Genomic DNA, 18,328 nt, shown 5'->3' on the forward strand with positions numbered 1-18,328 from the left:
TCGTAAATCGAATTAAAAAAAATAAAATCGGAGATTTTATTTTTAGGCCATATCGCCCAGCCCTAACAGATAGATAGATAGATAGATAGATAGATAGATAGACAGACAGACAGACAGACAGACAGACATAGATAGATAGATAGATAGATAGATAGATAGATAGATAGATAGACAGACAGACAGAGAAAGATAGATAGACAGACAGACAGACAGACAGACAGATAGATAGATAGATAGATAGATAGATAGATAGATAGATAGATAGATAGATAGATAGCAAAATAAAAAGTTGAGAAAACTTAAAAAATGAAGGCAACCAGCTTCAGGATTTTCTTTAAGTTTTCTCAACTCATGGGAAAATGAGTTGTATCAACTTAAAAATTAAGTTTGCCTGTGTTTTCAGTTAACTAAATAAATTAAGTCCAACACACTCAAAAATAACAACGATTTCTACATATTCACCAAGTTCAACAAGCTTACATTTTTAAGTGCTAGTAATACTTAAAAAGCAGTGCCAGTAATTACCACTAAAACTTTAACTTCTGTCAAATTTGGCAAAACATCTAAAAAAAAAACTTCACTAAAGCGAGTGATAATCACCCTGATGTCACTTCAAATAAAACACAACTTTTTGCATCAAGACACAAAACAAGAAGCATCTACTGCATTCATTCTAAACAATAATAAGTTAATTGTACTCACATGTTGCCATGCTTTGAACAAAGAAAGACACGTAAATTAATTTAAGCGCAAGGGATTATGGGTATTGCCTCCACACAATTTGTTTCTACAATTGGTATGCTCAGTGGCAGATGCAACAATATAACGTTTACAAATCATTTGACCCATGAACTTTCAGGATTTTACCATGAATATTCTTAAGAATCAAAAATCTAAATTGTTAAATTGCCTAATAATTCCTGATTTTCCAGCGGGAGCCCTGGCCTTCACTGACCTACTACAGTAAACATGAAGTTTTCACTGCACAGATGTTCACAAAGTCTCTACAGAAAATCCACTAAATAAACAATATGCAGTATATTTAGTGCACGATAGTGCATTGTCGCCAACTATTAAGGTCAATCAAAAATTCCAACATCAAAATGGCACTAATCAATATTTACATAACATAAATTATATTATATTAAATAAGACAATCTTCTGTAATATTTGGTAGCAAACCAAACTAGCAGCAAATCCTCAGCATTGATCAGACTGAGCATGCTCAAAAGACTGCAAGTTCTACCTTTTAGTCAAAACTTGACATTGTATGTTCTTGCTGTTTAAAATTTTAAGTTGATCACACACAAAGTTATAAATGTTAATCTTTCTGAATTTTGAAGTAATCTCAACTTTTTCTACACTTGATAGTTCAACCAGCTTTTAAAATAAAATTTGCCTGACAAAATGTAAGTTTATTTTTTACAGTGTAGATATATCAACTGGTGAGAAAGTGTTCCCACAGCCCAACTATCCACAGCCTTCACAGTTACACATGACAAGACCGGAAAGATTTATACAAATGGCAGTGTTTCATTTAATAATTCCAGATGTCAGGTATGGTACAAGACCAGATAGAGCTTTCACAGTTCTGTTAGCGTCAGTGGCTTGAAAGACAGATCATAAATCATGGCATCATGGCATCCCATTATCTGCCATGTTGGCACCAGTTGGCATGCAACTAAAGCTTGCATTATTAGTGGATGCTTAATATCAACTAATCAGTGGATAAAAATGATTTTACAAATAATTGCACTTTGTGCAGATATTTAAGATGGATTTATATAAACCAGAAAGAGGCATTAACTAAATATTAACAGTGTGATAGAATTTAAAAAGAATGTTCAGGAACAGTGGAGAAAGAACTCATTTGTGTACAGGCCAAAACATTTCCTCAACATTTCCTTTTCTGCCATTAGTTGGACAAACAGATAGTTCTGCCGCAAACTAACTGAATTGGCCGAGTCAATGTTGGGGTGGTCGGGATGCTCAAACAAACAGAACAATAGTGCCACAGTGTTTAAGAGCCACAACACAATAAGCCGGGACAGGACAAAGTGTTTCAACATTTAACAAAATAACACAATTCACCTTTGACTTGAATGCACATATCAATCCAATATACATACAATGGCTTGTTTTGGCACTTGTTTATCTTTATAGATGCACAAAAAGAGTAGGTTTAAGTCATTTAATATTTTACAGAGTATCTGAATCAAAGATGTGACTACACAGAAGAAAAAAAAACAGATTAGGGCATGAGTGAAAAATGCAGCATCATTTTTAAATATATAAGCTTTTTTGAATTTTACAGAAATCACAAGTTCTTAAGGGCCTTTAGTCACCACATATTTTTATTGTCAACTGAAGTGGATGCTTGTCCTCGTGTCAAACCATGGATACAGTAGAACATGCACATATGGGAATAAAAGAAGAAGAGTTCACAGCTTTGTAAAAGGGACCATAAAGCTCCTTTTAACCTTATAAAGAGAGAGATAGCATGGGTGAAAACTAGTTAGAGGTAATGTCAGTGAACAGCAAACAGTGATTCCTATTTAAGATTTACTGTCAAAGATGTTAAAGCTGAAGTGTGTAATTTCTGCGCCACTAATGTCATTATTGAACAGAAATGCATAAATAATGACAGGTTTTCAAAAAGGGTTTTTCTATCTCCCATCTGCTATTGGTCAAACAGTCAGATAGTCACGCCTAAAACTCACACCATTAGATGAGCCAATTTTACTGTGTGATTCTGGTCTGGATTCTTAAAGGAACAGATCACCCTAAAATGAAAATGCTCTCATGAGTTACTCACCCTCATGTCATCTCAGATATGTTTGACTTTCTTTATTCTGCTAAACAGACTTTAAGAAAAATATCGTAGCTCTGTCAGTCCATTCAATGCAAGTGAATGGTGGCCTGAACTTTGAAGCTCCAAAAAACATATATAGGTAGAATGTAAGTAATCAATATGACTCTAGTAGTTAAATCCATGTCTTCAGAAGTGATTTGATAGGTATGAGTGAGGAATCTTTTTTACCATAACTCAACTTTCACCAGCATTTCTAAATGCTCTAATTTCTCCTAAGTGTTCTTCTTTTGTTTTTGGTGATTCACATTCTTTGTGCATATCACCACCTACTGGAAAAGGTGGAGAATTTATAGTAAAAAGGACTTAGATATTGATCTGTTTGTCACCCAGGTCTATCATATCACTTCAAAAGACTGAATTTAAAAACCAGAGTCAAATGGATAACTTTTACGCTGCACTTATGTGCTTTTTGGAGCTTAAAAGTTCTGGCCACCATTCACTTGCATTGTATGGACCAACAGAGCTGAAATATTCTTAAAAAACATTTTTTTATTTGTGTTCAGAAGAAAATGTATGTCATACACATCAGGGATGGCATGAGGGTAGGTAAATGTTGAGAGAATATTCATTTTAGGGTGAACTATCACTTTAAACAGACACTCCAAAGATGGCACCACAGAGCCACAGTATTTACAAGTTTCGGGGGAAATCTAATGGCTAACCTATGAATGGCTTACTTGTAATTATATCTGTATATTAACACTGAAAAATGACACACTTCAGCTTCAAAGAATTGCATGAAAACAAAATGTTGTTTATAAAGGCATTTGAGGAAAAGTCAAAAGGAGTAAGAATATATGCTGTTTTTGTTTGTTTACTAGTTTTGGAATGATGGTAGAGGTAAATGTGAGACTAGTTTCCAACTTAGGATGGAAGCATTCATTTTGTGATTCAAATAATGCCATTTAAATACAAACAAAAATAACTAATTACAAACAAAAGGCAACAAAAAAGCAATAATATGGAACATAAAGATAATGCAAAGTTTATATGCACGTCAATGACAAACAAATCGCACAGTGTGCATTAACAGATCAATCAGACACCATATGTGTCTCATGGCCTGAGGCTTAAAGTATGGAAAAAATCATGCCCTTTAACTCACTGCCATACAGGAATGCATACACACACATTCACACTCAATTTGGAATATTCATTGAAGATATGACACCTAAGGCAACATCAACAGCTCATTTAAGAGCTGTCCTGTGAGCAAATGTAAAGATTAAATATTTATATTTAGGTAGTTTATACTGGCCTGGTTAAAACCACTGTAAAGTTTCCTGATGGCACTAAAGGTCACAATGTAGTTTTGGGTAAATGTCAGGATAACTGAACTGAACGCAGTGGAAATTAGCAAAGAACAACTTACACTCGTAATGCCCTAAAAAGCAGTCCTAATTCCTCCCATCAAAACTGAAACCTTGATAGAGTGATCTGTATAGACAAGGCCTAATATTTGATCATTTTAAGATTATCTGCACTGGCAAATAACCATGCTTACTTGACTAATTCAAAGAATTGTTAGTTACTCTGTATGTCCGTTCAAAAATCTACCAACAGCCCTTTTAAAGGTGTACTAGTAATTATTTGTTAGATTTAGCACATACCATTTTGTGGTTGCATGTAAAAAAAAATTCCAAGCATGCAACCACAAACAGAAAATGAGATATTTAAAATACGATTTTAGTAAAATACGAGTTACTAAAATAAGTTGAGTAGCATTCGGTTGGTAATGTGATCTAAAAATGGTGGCTGCCAAATTGGGGTGACTCCCCTTGCATTATTTTATGCATTCTTTTTAAAAGTACAATTTATTTATTTTCTCAAGCCAAAAAAAAAAGACTTCGGTCGACCACTACTTGCGCATACCATACATATGTATAAAGTACAATTTCCTGTCCGTATCACCGTTTCTTCTGCATCAGAATGTAATGTTACGTGACATCATTTAACATTCACATAGAGCAATATGGAAATAACTACAAAGGAGTGTAAAGGTGTTTATGTATTTTTAAACAAGCAGCTGGTGCACATAAATAAGGACAGGGGTTAGCCACCTGATACACAGATGTCCAGGATGTTGGGGTTACTTCATGCACTGACTGTTTTAAAATACATTGGTAATCACCATTGAAGTGATAGACCGATATATCGGTCAGGCTAATTATTCAACTGATATTTGGCCATTTGGAACTTGCCTCATCTGCTCCCTCTTGTGTCAGATCCATTCGTAAAAAATCATGTACGTCTTGAAGGTATTTACTATCTTCATTAAATTGTATACTGTATATTGGCATAACATCAGCCATAAGCCATCAGCCACACTGCTCTCTAAACATCGGCATTGGCTTTTTAAAAACACAGATTGGTTGTAATGACATTATGATGATATATTAAATAGTTACCTTTTCTTACCCCACTGCACACAAGTGCACCAAATCTGACCAGCCAAACAACTGAACATACAAAAGGCAGACAGGACATTAAAACCTGAATGTAGATATTGTGCTTAAAAAAAATACACATTTCATATTCATTACAGATGAAAAATAATAACAATAAAAACATTATATATATGCATTCAAGTGGTATTTCAATGGCTTTTTGTACAATACAACCTTTAGTGAAAATATACATCTACACAGTTCAAGTACAAATGTACAAAAGTCTTTAAACTCATACCCTTTACTTTATAGTTATGATACAGTTTAATACAGTTCATAAATACAGTTGAACATTCAAACGTTTAGCATTCTGATTGGCAGCTGATAGGAAGTGGGAGTGGTTTAAAAAGTCAAGATGGCTTCTCCTCCTCCTCACTGATGGCACTTCTAAAACAAACCTGCAAATGGAGGAACAAAGTGACAAGTTATGTTGAATGTGGAGAAGGCAGTGATTCTCAACTGATTTTGCTTCTGACCCCAGTGGTGGATATCAAGTGGAGACCCAACACAGTACCAAAACTGTTTATCATACAAAATTAAACAAAACTATCCTTCAAATCAAACATTGACGGGCATTACAACCCAGAACGGAGCCGGGTGATTAGAGGGGAGGGGTTAATAAAAACAAAACGGCAAGGTGCGGAAGCTATTGATCTTCAAAGTTTATTAGGGCCCAAGCACTGAAAGTTAGGAGACCCTATTTTTCTTCAAAGGATTATTCTTTTTCTTCTTTTCAAAGTTTTCGGTACTTTTGGGCACTCAACATGCGTGAAAACTCTTGAAAGTTCTCTCTTTGCTTAACATTAAAATTTGCTCAGTTTGCAAGTAAGCCGTTTCAATGCAGCATGCTGCGAGATTTCTCTGAAAATGTCATTTGCTCAGGTGGTTTCTGGGGCTTTTTCTTCTATGAGCTTGCACGGTAAGGTCTGCTTTTGGCCATGACACATAGAACCGCACCTTTATCAAAATAAACCACAGCTAAATCAGGCACTGGCAGACATTGCTATATTCGGTCATTAGATTAAATCAGGGGTTCTTAAACTTTCTCGGCCCAGGACACTTATATTAAGTACATTTTTGAACACGGTGGGAAAATCACTATATGCACATTTGAGCAGCCTCTTCTTCTTCTGAACTTTGACCTTAGAAGTACTTTTCTATAATTTTTTGTATTTTGAAAATACAAGTTTTGGGTGAGATACAGATCACTTTCACATTTTTCTTCTTGTGTTTTTGGTGAATCACATTCTTCATGCATATCACTCCATACTGGGCAGGGAGGAGAATTTCTAGAAAAAAAATACTTACATTTTAATCTGTTTCTCATCCACACCTATCACTTCTGAATATATGGATTTATCTACTGGGGTTGTATAGATTACTTTTATGATGCCTTTATGTGCTTTTTGGAATGTAAATATTTTGGCACCCATTCACTTGCATTGTATGAAACTACAGAGCTCAAATATTCTTCAAGAAAATCATAATATGTGTTCAGCAGAAGAAGAAAGTCATACACATCTGGGATGGCATGAAGGTGAGTAAATTATGAGAACATTTCATTTTTGGGTGAACTATTCCTTTAATCTAAGAAAACAAAAAGAGTAAAAATATATAATGTCATAGAAGTGCTTGCTTAACCACATGCACAAGCAGGTTTTCAGGCAATTACTAAATTCAAATATAATTTCCAAAAAAACTGTATGTAAAAAATATAAAGTAAAACCATGTTTTTTTATTTAATAAAAGGTTAATTCATAGAATGACGCCTTTTAAATTATTATTATTATATGATTTATTTTGTTACTTTTTGAAATATTTTTCATGACTGAAAACTCAAGGGACGTGTTTGTCACTTATTTTGATAATGACTTATTATTAGGGCTGCAACTAAGGATTATTTTGATAATCGATTAATGTAAAGATTATTAGAACGATTATTCGACTTTTCGGCGATTATTGCAACGATTAATCATTAGCTCTAAACCGATTATTCAGCCTGTGCAGCGACTTAAAAGGTTTTATTAAACATGCTTACTAACAATAAAGAGGACAAAGTCATCTTTTAAAAAAACCTCTAAAAGGGAAAAAATACTTTTTATTAAGTTTAATTCAGTAAAGATCTGCTTCCATATTATTTGAACTTTAATAAAGCTATAACGCATTAAATATAACTGCATTTAAGATTTTAAAGAGCTCCGGCTCCGCTTATTCCACAACGAGAGTGCTTCTGTATTTACTTATTTTTTTTGTATAATTCCCTTGTACTTTATGATCTATATAAGATGAAGCTGTTTGGAAGGTTTAGAGGGCATCTGGACTGTGATCTCTGTAATTCTTCCTCTCCTCAGTCAGGCGCGAGCTGCAGTGCTGCTCTGATCTCATGTTATGTTAAAAGAGATCAAACGACTATTCGACGATGAAAATTGTTGCAGACAATTTTTATAAGTAAAGCTAAATTAAGCTTAGTTGAAAAGAGTATAGTAGATTTGTGTCCACCATATAAACACAAAAATGAGAGAGAACGAAATACAGGCAACATTCACATCACAGAGTTGAACAATAAGATTCAAAATATTTCTCTATGTGCTATGTAAACCAAAACATTTAATTTGGGACACTTTCTCCCCCTTGTGTGACTATCACCAATGAGATAGAAATTAAAAGTATGGTCAAGCAGAGGATTTATCATTGAAGTTCATAAATGGTAAACAAGTGTACATAAGGACCTAAACCAATTGAAGAAGTTGGGACCTCTCTGTTTGGAAAGAGCCAAGCCACACCCCTTCTGACCAGAGTGGGTGGCACGCTAGCACTTGCCTCTCTGTGGAATAAGCGGTAGAAGAATCCTCGTTTGGGTGCGGGGTTTGGCCTGTTCACATCCAGATCAGAACACAGTGCTCCGTCCATCTCGAATACATTAATCTCCTTAAAGCACTCCATCTCAATCATCTGAAATACACACACAAGCACACGATTATACACTCTTTGTTCTAGTCATTCTAGTCATGAGTTGACTCTTTTGTAGCTCATGATACTTAATGGATTTCTCAGTTATGTTTTAAATTCTTTCTCATTTGAGATTATCACAAGACATTTTTGAAGTTTAATCCCTAAAATGTGCTTGCCCATTGAACTACTGTCACCGATTAACTATCTAGCTCAGAAACAGCCGAACAATGATTACTAGTTCAAAAGCGTCTGTTCAGTCAGAAGGTGGCAAAGTGATAAGCAACTGCACTGTGGTCATCAAACCTTGAACTACTTCACAGCCGTGCATTTACAAAACATTTTACTGTTAAGGACTGACCAGAGTGCAGTACCTCATTCTGCCAGGGGATGGAGACACTCCCTGTTACAAACTTGTGGTAGAAGTCATCGTCTGTAGGATCAAGGTTTACACCTTTGACTGTGGAAAACTGCTCAATGTCCAGAACATCCTTGCAGTACACTGCACGCGGCTGGGAGAAACAGCAGATAAGACATGCATAAACAAACCTGCAACCTGATGATCTAATCAGACTGCAATACTACAACAGAGAAAAAATCAAATATAAACATTCAGTATACTGTACATCATAGCATTTTCATCACTTCAAAACATGTGAAATGTATATAAAGTGGCCCAAAATGTATTTGGACACTTATACATGTCTGAAAATGATTGCATTAGACACAAAATACTCTAGAAACTCATAAGCATGCAGCATAAAAGAATAGACAGTATACATAATGTACTACATCTCTCTGTGAGCGGTTTTACTGTCCCTTACTGTCCCTGATAAAAAAGGTAGACAGAATTGGTGCGAGCCAGATTTGAACTAGCATCTCTGACAAGCAATAGATCTCAAATTGTCTGGACACATGTCACTTAGTACAGTTAAAATAGTATGCCAGTTTGTAAATACAAAAAATAAAGTGGAAAAGTAATAATAACTTTTATGGTAATTAAATTAGCTAGATGCTAATGCAAGCAGTATGCCACAAAGGGGCCTGTGGTATCAAGATGCATCGGTGTACTGTCTTTTTACTTACTGAAAATAATGTGCTTTCTAATCACCAACCTAGTCTATAATTTTAGTGTGTAGTGTATGTATGTGAATTGAGATGTGAACTTCAGCCAAACTCCTGCTTGCTTTACTTGACTAAAACACCATAGCATCTAATTTTCATACTTAGTTCAATGGGAAAATCTGAGCATGAAATGGGCCAATCATTAACTCACATCAGGACAGAAGGGCGGATCCAGCATGTTGGCCTCCAATCGCTTGAAGTTGATGTTGCGGAAAATGGGATGCAGTTTGACTTCAGCAGCTCCGCAACCTTTGCATCCCAAGCGCTCCTTTGGATCTTTACATAACAACTGTAGAGTCCAGAAAAAGAGGGAAAGTGATCTCAGACAGAGGAAATCATGTCAAACAATGAAAAAAAGCACCCAGAAGAGTAAAAATCCCAGTGAACCGTGATACTAAATCTGACCTAGAGGGTGTCTTCCATAACACCACGAGAGAGGACTAAACAACACACACTCCTCCACAACCACATAACTCTTTCTCATGAAGAAACTCCCCTCTACCTTAACATGATGTTCAGACAGAATGCAAAAATTTTGTTTCACTATGTATGTACTTACAGTAAATGTTAATTGTAAAAGGAACAGTTCACCAATTTTTTTTTTTATTCTCTTATCCTTTACTCACCCTCATGCCATCCCTGATGTGTGTGAGGGTGAAGCAGAGATTTATACTAAAAAGGACTTAAATATTTATCAGTTTCTCACCCACCCATCATTTTGCTTCTGAAGACATGGATTAAACAACTAGAGTCTAATGGATTCCTTTTCTGCTTTCTTTATATGCATTTTTTTAGCTTCAAAGTTCTGGCCACCATTCACTTGCATTGTACAAACCCAGAGAGCTGAGATAATCTACTAAAAATATTCATTTGTGTTCAGCAAAAGAAAGTCATAAATATCCGGGATGGCATGACAGTGAGTAAATGATGAGAATATTTACATATTTGGGTGAACTGTTCCTTTAGTTTAAAATGATCTGAATGAACTTTGGGAGCTACAGCTCATTTGCCCATTCTGCCTTACATCTCCTCTTTTGTTTCCTGTAAGAATGAAAATAAAATTGGGTTTCATATTTTGGTGAAACCCAATTTCATATTTCTTCAACAGTACTACAGAGTATAAAGTGTCCACCTGTCGGCAGATGTCTTTAGCATCTTCAGAGAATTTGTCTGAGTATTCCTCCTGGTCTTCGCACACGCGGTGGTCTACTTCCTCCCTCTTCACACGCTCTTTACGACGGCGGAACGGAGACTGACCCTGAATCATCTCGTAAATGAGACAGCCCAAACCCCACCAGTCAGGACTGAAGGTGTAGCTCTCGTTTTGAATGACCTCTGGTGCTGAAAACACACACAAACAACATTTTTAAAATGACATAAGCTGAAAAGGAAAACTGCCAATTTTGTAAACTTTAAACATGGAACAAACACTGAACTATGTATTTACAAACCTATTTATTTTTTGCTTACCTATTGCATTTTAATTCTTGCATTTGCCATTGTATTTTCCTGATGTCTGCAACTCTATAAGAACAGACCTGCATCTTCTGGGTCACTACTCACTAGTTGAGAACCACTGATCTACAACACTGACATAGATGGGTGAAGAGATACAGAATGTGATTGGATCTTACCCATATATCCCACTGTGCCAACACGCCCTCGTATCGTCTCTCCTTCTGGAATCTGGACGGCCAAACCCAGATCTGATATACGGATGTGCCCTGGAGATTAACATCCCATTAAAAACATTCAGCATTGGTCCTAACAAGCCCAAACATGACACTTCTATACACTCCATGCATTCTCATAGAGATAAATGCTTTGATAAAAGAAGTAACAATAATTGAAAAGTTGATGTAGAACATCAAGGTGTTAATAAGGTGTAATAAGAGTTCAAGAGTAATAATTAGGGTGAAGACAAACAAGGAAAAGCACAGCAGAAACAAACTGTATAACATAGGTAGTGTGTGAATCAAAGCTGCTTACCACGGTCATCTAGGAGAATATTCTCAGGTTTCAGGTCTCTGTAAAAAAGTAATTTATAGAATAGAACTCTAATAACAATACTATAATAGTGGTAATTTCATGGCATTAGATAACAAAATCTCAAACAAAGTTCAATATGCAAAACAAATGATGCTAGACCTCTTAACACAAGTAATTTAGACAATTAGACATAAATAAGAAATTCTGTAGGACAGAGGTTTTCAATTGTCGAAGGGGGTGCCAGAGAGCCCCAGGGGAGGCGCAGCACGGGTTCACGTCCGTACACAGCTTGCGTGTTAAAGTGCATGTTATACATATGCGTATTGCAAAATGGATCGCTTTGTAGTGTCTACAATACAAAAGTATACAGGAGAGGAGGCAGATTCCGGGCCAAGCAAAATAACGGAGGAAGTATGATCAAGAATATTTAAAGTTGGGATTTTCGTGGACCGGCCCTGTTGAGGCGCCGCTGCCACAGTGTGTTATTTGCAAAGAGGTACTAGCAAATGATAGTATAAGTATAGTATAATTTTTTGACAGAAAGCTGAAAGAATTGCAAACACAAAAGAGAGAAATCCAGACTTTTAGCTCTAGGCGACTGAAGCGTCATATCGCGTTGCTTTACATACAGGACTGAGTTTCCCCACATCTCTCGAAAGGCAATGAAAGTCCTCATCCCCTTCACCTGTGCAGGTTTACGCTTTGACCCTGCTTAAAAGCAAATACCGATCAAGGCTGCAGGTGGAGGACGATTTACGTTTATTCCTTTCTACCGTGCAGCCCCGCAGCGATCACCTGTGTGCATCAAAAAGTCAGACTCATTGTTCCCACTGATGTAGGGGCGATGAAAATGAAGAGGCAAAATCGTCAATCAGAATTTTTTATAAATTTAGTTTTTTGGCTTAACTTAGGCCTATATGGAAGTGATTTTTACACATTTGATACTGTGACAAAACAGTGCTGTCCATAGCTGATGTTGTGTCTGATGTTTTCAAAGTTGAATTGGCTTAAATAGCCTAAAATCTCCAAAATAGCTCTTATTCAATTGAGATAACATTAGTAGCTTGTGACTGTTAATGAACATGTTTCCAGTTTAGTTATTTGACCATCGAGGGTTATCTGTTCAATGATCAGAAAATAGAGCTGTCCATCGTGCTGATTTCGTTCTATGTTTGTTCTGTCTGTCTATGTTGATAATACTTCGTTTAGTTTTTTTGTCTGTGGAGTATTCTGTTCAGAAGGCTAATTTTAACAGTTTCCCAATTGCTTGAATGTGGTAAAAATGTGTTGCAAATTATGTATTCACAATATGTTTTAAAAAGAAAGACAAACGTGTTTGAAATGTTAAGAAAAAATATAATCTATTTCAAAATGAAACTGAATTTAAAATGGAATGTTAATAAAAAAAGTTTATCTTAAAAAAAAAAGTGTGTGTATGTGTGGGGGAGGTGCACGGCTGTGTGGAAAAGTTGGATTGGGGGGGTGCACGGCTGTCTTCATGTTCTCTAGGGGGAGGCTCACTTTCACCCAATTTGAAAACCCCTGCTGTAGGACATACTGCTGCAGAACAATAAGACATACTGTAAATAATAAATAAAATCAACTTGAAACAGATCTAGACCAGTGGTGCTGGGGAGGAGGAGGGTTTCAGAAAGAAACCTCTCATTACATCCAGCAGTGAACCTGGCTTACTTGCATACAACTGAGAAAATTTAAATGTTAGACAAAGAGATATGCAAGTTGACTTGCTAACAGACTGCATGTCAGTGGACATATCAGCTTGGACCATTAAGTATGCAAGTTGATTGGCTTATAAATTACATGCTCAAAGGACCTATCAGCTTGTGCCATGCCATTTAGAGTTTCATGAGAGTAAATAAACTTGTTTGTTTAAAAATAATTGCCACTTGGTTTGATATTTTGACATTTATACATTTTTAAGTATGACTTAAGCATCCAAATAATGTTTAGGGCCACTGTTTATGGTGGTGGTAGTATAAAGTTTAGTGATCTGGGCTGCTAAATTTGCCATCTCAAAAAATATTGGATTTCTTGTAAGCTAAAGCAGTGTGCAGTTTTTTCAGCTTTATTCAAAATAGATTAAAAATCAAGATATATTCAAATGTGAAGTGACATAAGAAATGGCTTTACCAATGCCAAAATGTGGCATCCTCAGAATTTGCAATATTAATCATGCATATGTCAATGCATGACTTTCACAACAGGTCCTGGTTTTTTTCTGTGGACAGTATGAATACATGCAGACAAAAAGAACACACACACACACACACACACACACACACACACACACACACACACCTGTAGATGATCCTTTCTCGATGTAGGTCCTCTAAGCCACAGCAGATCTCTGCTGCATAAAAGATTGCACGCTGCTCATCAAAGCCAGAGTTTCCCATGTTATAGATATGAAACTTTAGGTCACCACCATTCATTATAGTCAGCACCAAACATATTGCATCCTTAGTCTCATATGCATATGCCAAACAAACCTAGGAAAGAAAATATGAGAGAGAGAGAGAGTGACAGAGAGAGAAAGAGAGAGAGAGAGAGAGAGAGAGAGAGGTGCATTGTTATCTATTCACGAATTAAGGCAGGATACAAACATTGCGTGCGGTGCATGTAAAACAGTATAAATGTTGCTATACTGAAATTTTGACTGCATTTGTGTGCAGAAAAGGCAATTAAACTAGATAAAAAAAATTTCAGGAGACGAGTTGTGCTTGCCCACACAAAACTCACTACAAGATGCTAGGGTGTTCTGGGTGGTTGCAGGGCATTTCTATGCAGTCATTAAGGTGTTGTGAGTTGAACCCGTAAGACTTAATAAAATGCTGGTCCCTAGATATGGCTTGGGTCTATGAGTCTATGAGAAGTTTTTTCCAAAAATCATAAGGCCAATTCCACAGAAGTACATTCGAAGTTGACCAGCCAGCGCTACATCTCAGTATCACTCCAGTGTATTATAATTTCTCACCAGCATGTCCACTATGATCTGTTGAGTGACATGTCATAAGAAACGCAGCAGAAGTTGAAAACCACAGTGCTAAGGTGGGGGTTTCACCCTTTAGTGTTTACAACCATAATTTTAGCTGGTCGGGTTTCAGAAGTATACAGATGTGGGAACAGGCTGTGAACTTACACAAGAAGTTGATGTAACTGTGGGAACCTGCAGCTTAACAATCCAATGAGGGCAATCAAAGGACCTTTTAATGCCAACGGGACACTGATAGGGACCAAATCAGAGTGGTCTTAATGTAAAATAATAATCTATATATATATCTGTATATGTAGAGTGGGGTCCAAAAGTCTGAGACAACAACTGAAAAGGCTTCAGTGTATTTATCTGTTTTAATATACAAAGCATATTAATACAAAATAATATAAAGTACATTTATAATTAACATTAATATTAGCATTTGAGTATAAAGTTGATTTGATAACATGAATTTCATAATATTTGGTGCATTAGGTTAAAGCTGATGTATGTAATTTCTGTGACACTTGCACCATCAAATAGAATTGCAAAAATATACTTTCCAAATACGTCTCCCGTCCGCCAACTCACAGAATTGGTTAGAGTAAATGTCATTGTCAAATCAAACAGAAGATTTTCAGAGTGCCAGAGAGACAAAGTGCTTACAATTTTCAAGAAAATGTATCTATGAATGGCTTACTTATAGCTGTCTCTGCATATTAAGGTTGGATAGGAGAAAGTTTTTTAACATAGAAAAAGTAAATTACTTAATTTACCTGATGATCCATGTTTACCCAACATTATTTGAGAATGTCACAAATAATGCAGAAACTCAGGCTTCGTCCACATGAATCGGTTTTAATTTGAAAACTTTGTTTCCCCTTCTGTCACTCAATCGACATTGTAGCGATGTAGTGACACTAGGGGTCCCTCTTGAGAGCCCCGAACACCTCCCATTCTTTGAGAAAAGGCCAATGAGAATTGGTGAGTAGAATTTGTATGCCACTCCCCTAGACATATGGGTATAAAAGGAGCTGGAATGCAATTCCATTCAGATTTTTTCTTCGGAGCCAAGTGGTTGTACTATCAGCGAGCTGAATACTACTGCTGTACCATTCACCTCATAAAAAGCATATGCTGTTGGATATTCAGCGCATTTCCAGCGGCTATCTCTCCTTCTGCACGTTGAGTGCAGATTTCACCCCTGGGGACTCTAAAAGAGTGTATATTCCTGCTAAAGAATATATTTTCTCTATTAGAGCACACACATTGACGTCGAACATCATCACACCATCTTTGTGTGATTTCTGGATTCAGTTGTCCAACGGGCACTGCCTCGCGTGTCTGGGTAGCAATCACACTGAGGCAGCGTTTGTGGATGGTTTATGTTTTCATTGCGATAATATGACCATGGCAACATTGTGATCGCGGCTTTCCTTCTTCTGCGGGAAAGCCGCTCTAGCCGCCCCCCGCGCTGCGTGTTCTACCCACGGGTATGAGGCCGGCCCAGCTGGCGCTGGAGGTGATTTGGGGAGTTCAATGGGCGCAGTTTCACTGGGAAATTCCCGCGGACCTCCCGTTTCCCAGCACGCTCGTTTGCTCCCTGGTTCAGAGCATCTCTTCTCTTGGCATGGAGTTAGACTCGGAGGACAGCGGTTCCACTGAAACTCTTTGAGGCTCCTGGGGTATATGGCTTCCTCAGCGGCAGACACGACCCTTGGGTTGATGAATATGAGACCGCTTCAGCACTGGCTTCAGACTCGAGTCCCGAGATGGGTTTGGCACTGCGGCACACTTCGCATAGCTATCACGCTGCTCTGCCACCACTTATTCAGCCCTTGGACAGACCTTGCATTTCTATGGACAGGAGTTCCCCTACAGCAAGTGTCCAGACGTGTCGTGCTCACCACAGATGCCTCAAAACTGGGCTGGGGCGCCGTGTGCAATGGGTACGCAGCCGCCAATTCCTGGTCAGGACCGTGGCTTTACTACTCACCCTGCGGAGGCTATTTCCGTTGATCCAGGGGAAGCATGTGTTGGTCCGGTCCGACAACACAGCGACAGTAGCATATATAAATCACCAAGGCGGTGTACGCTCTCGTCACAAGTTGCAACTCGCCCGCCATCTCCTCTGGAGTCAGCAGTGGCTGAGGTTGCTGGGGGCCACTCATATCCTGGGCAGCCTCAACGCCACAGTGGACGCGCTGTCGCAGCAGGCAACGCTCAGTGGAGAGTGGAGACTCGATTTGGAGTTGATTCAGCAAAGCACAGGTAGACCTGTTCGCTTCCTGGGAATCCTCCCACTGCCCGCTCTGGTATTCCCTGACAGGAGCCACCCTCGGGACAGGCGCTGGCACCCGGGGGCTGCGCAAATACGCATTCCCCCCAGTGAGCCTTCTTGCATAGACCCTGTGCAAAGTCAGGGAGGATGAGGAACAAGTCACCCTCGTGGGCCCCATACTGGCCCTCCCAGACTTGGTTCTCGGACCTCACGCTCCTCGCGACAGCCCCTCCCTGGCAGATTCTTCTGAGGAAGGATCTTCTTTCTCAGGGAAGGGGCACAATCTGGCACCTGCGGCCAGACCTCTGGAACCTCCACGTCTGGCCCTTGGACGGGATGCGGAAGATCTAATTGGCCTACAACCAGCAGTCATAGACACGATCACTCAAGCCAGAGCTCCCTCTACCAGGCAGCTTTATGCCCTGAAGTGGCTTTTGTTCGTGATTTGGTGTTCTTCCCGACCCAAAGAGATGCACAGTCAGGTCAGTGCTTTTCTTCCTGCAGGAGCGGCTGGAAGGGCGGCTGTCCCCCTCCACCTTGAAAGGTATACGTAACCGCTATAGCCGCACACCACGACGCAGTGGATGGTAAGTCCCTAGGAAAACACGACCGGGGGCAGTGGCATGCAAATTCTCGTTGGCCTTTTTTCAAAGAATGAGAGGTGTTCGATGCTCTGAAGAGCGATCCCTTGTGTCACTACATTGACACAAAGTCTCATTCCCTCCATCAGGGAACGGAGGTTACGACAGTTCCTAACATAGTAAATTTACCGAAGTATGCAACACAAGTGTGTTTCTGAAAGTATCTGTTCTCGATTGAGTGTGAATGAGAGGCGTAAATGGTCTGCACTTATAGCACCTTTAATAACCTTAACGAAATTCAAAGCGCTTTACACTGTGACACACACATTCATACACCAATGGCGGCAGAGCTGCCATGCAAGGTGCTAGCCTGCCATTGGAACTTGGGTTTCAGTGTCTTGCCCAAGGACACTTCAGCATGTGGAGTCGTGTGGGCCGCCAACCCTGCAATTAGTGGCCGACCCGCTCTACCAACTGAGCCACAGCTGCAATCAATTGCAAATTTTTCATTCCTAAAACTTTTTTTGTTTATTTCAAGGATTAAATTAGATTTGAAAATCCCAGACATTCAATGTGGTCTCAGACTTTTGTATATACACATATATATACAGTGGGTACGGAAAGTATTCAGACCCCCTTAAATTTTTCACTCTTTGTTATATTGCAGTCATTTGCTAAAATCATTTAAGTTAATTTTTTTTCCTCATTATTGTACACACAGCACCCCATATTGACAGAAAAACACAGAATTGTTGACATTTTTGCACATTTATTAAAAAAGAAAAACTGAAATATCACATGGTCCTAAGTATTCAGACCCTTTGTTCAGTATTTAGTAGAAGCACCCTTTTGATCTAATACAGCCATGAGTCTTTTTGGGAAAGATGCAACAAGTTTTTCACATCTGGATTTGGGTATCCTCTGCCATTCCTCCTTGCAGATCCTCTCCAGTTCTGTCAGGTTGGATGGTAAACGTTGGTGGACAGCCATTTTCAGGTCTCTCCAGAGATGCTCAATTGGGTTTAAGTCAGGGCTCTGGCTGGGCCATTCAAGAACAGTCACGGAGTTGTTGTGAAGCCACTCCTTTGT

The 18,328-nt window shown here is 38.4% G+C and overlaps 1 protein-coding gene across 2 annotated transcripts in view; it reads right to left on the minus strand.

The window, feature by feature from the left end:
* Window positions 1-1,686: 1,686 nt before the first annotated feature.
* Window positions 1,687-18,328, minus strand: part of grk4 (G protein-coupled receptor kinase 4) — a 54,399-nt gene continuing 37,757 nt past the window's right edge. For both annotated transcript variants that reach the window (XM_052136886.1, XM_052136885.1), the window contains 8 exons: window positions 13,702-13,892; window positions 11,383-11,420; window positions 11,028-11,117; window positions 10,526-10,734; window positions 9,545-9,682; window positions 8,643-8,780; window positions 8,140-8,271; window positions 1,687-5,717 (listed from right to left, as the gene is read on the minus strand). In XM_052136886.1, the coding sequence (XP_051992846.1) occupies window positions 5,670-5,717; window positions 8,140-8,271; window positions 8,643-8,780; window positions 9,545-9,682; window positions 10,526-10,734; window positions 11,028-11,117; window positions 11,383-11,420; window positions 13,702-13,892 (984 nt within the window). In that variant the 3' untranslated portion in view covers window positions 1,687-5,669. The remainder of the gene's footprint in view (window positions 5,718-8,139; window positions 8,272-8,642; window positions 8,781-9,544; window positions 9,683-10,525; window positions 10,735-11,027; window positions 11,118-11,382; window positions 11,421-13,701; window positions 13,893-18,328) is intronic.

The sequence above is a fragment of the Xyrauchen texanus genome, chromosome 11, assembly GCF_025860055.1.
Source record: "Xyrauchen texanus isolate HMW12.3.18 chromosome 11, RBS_HiC_50CHRs, whole genome shotgun sequence".
Taxonomy (NCBI): domain Eukaryota; kingdom Metazoa; phylum Chordata; class Actinopteri; order Cypriniformes; family Catostomidae; genus Xyrauchen; species Xyrauchen texanus.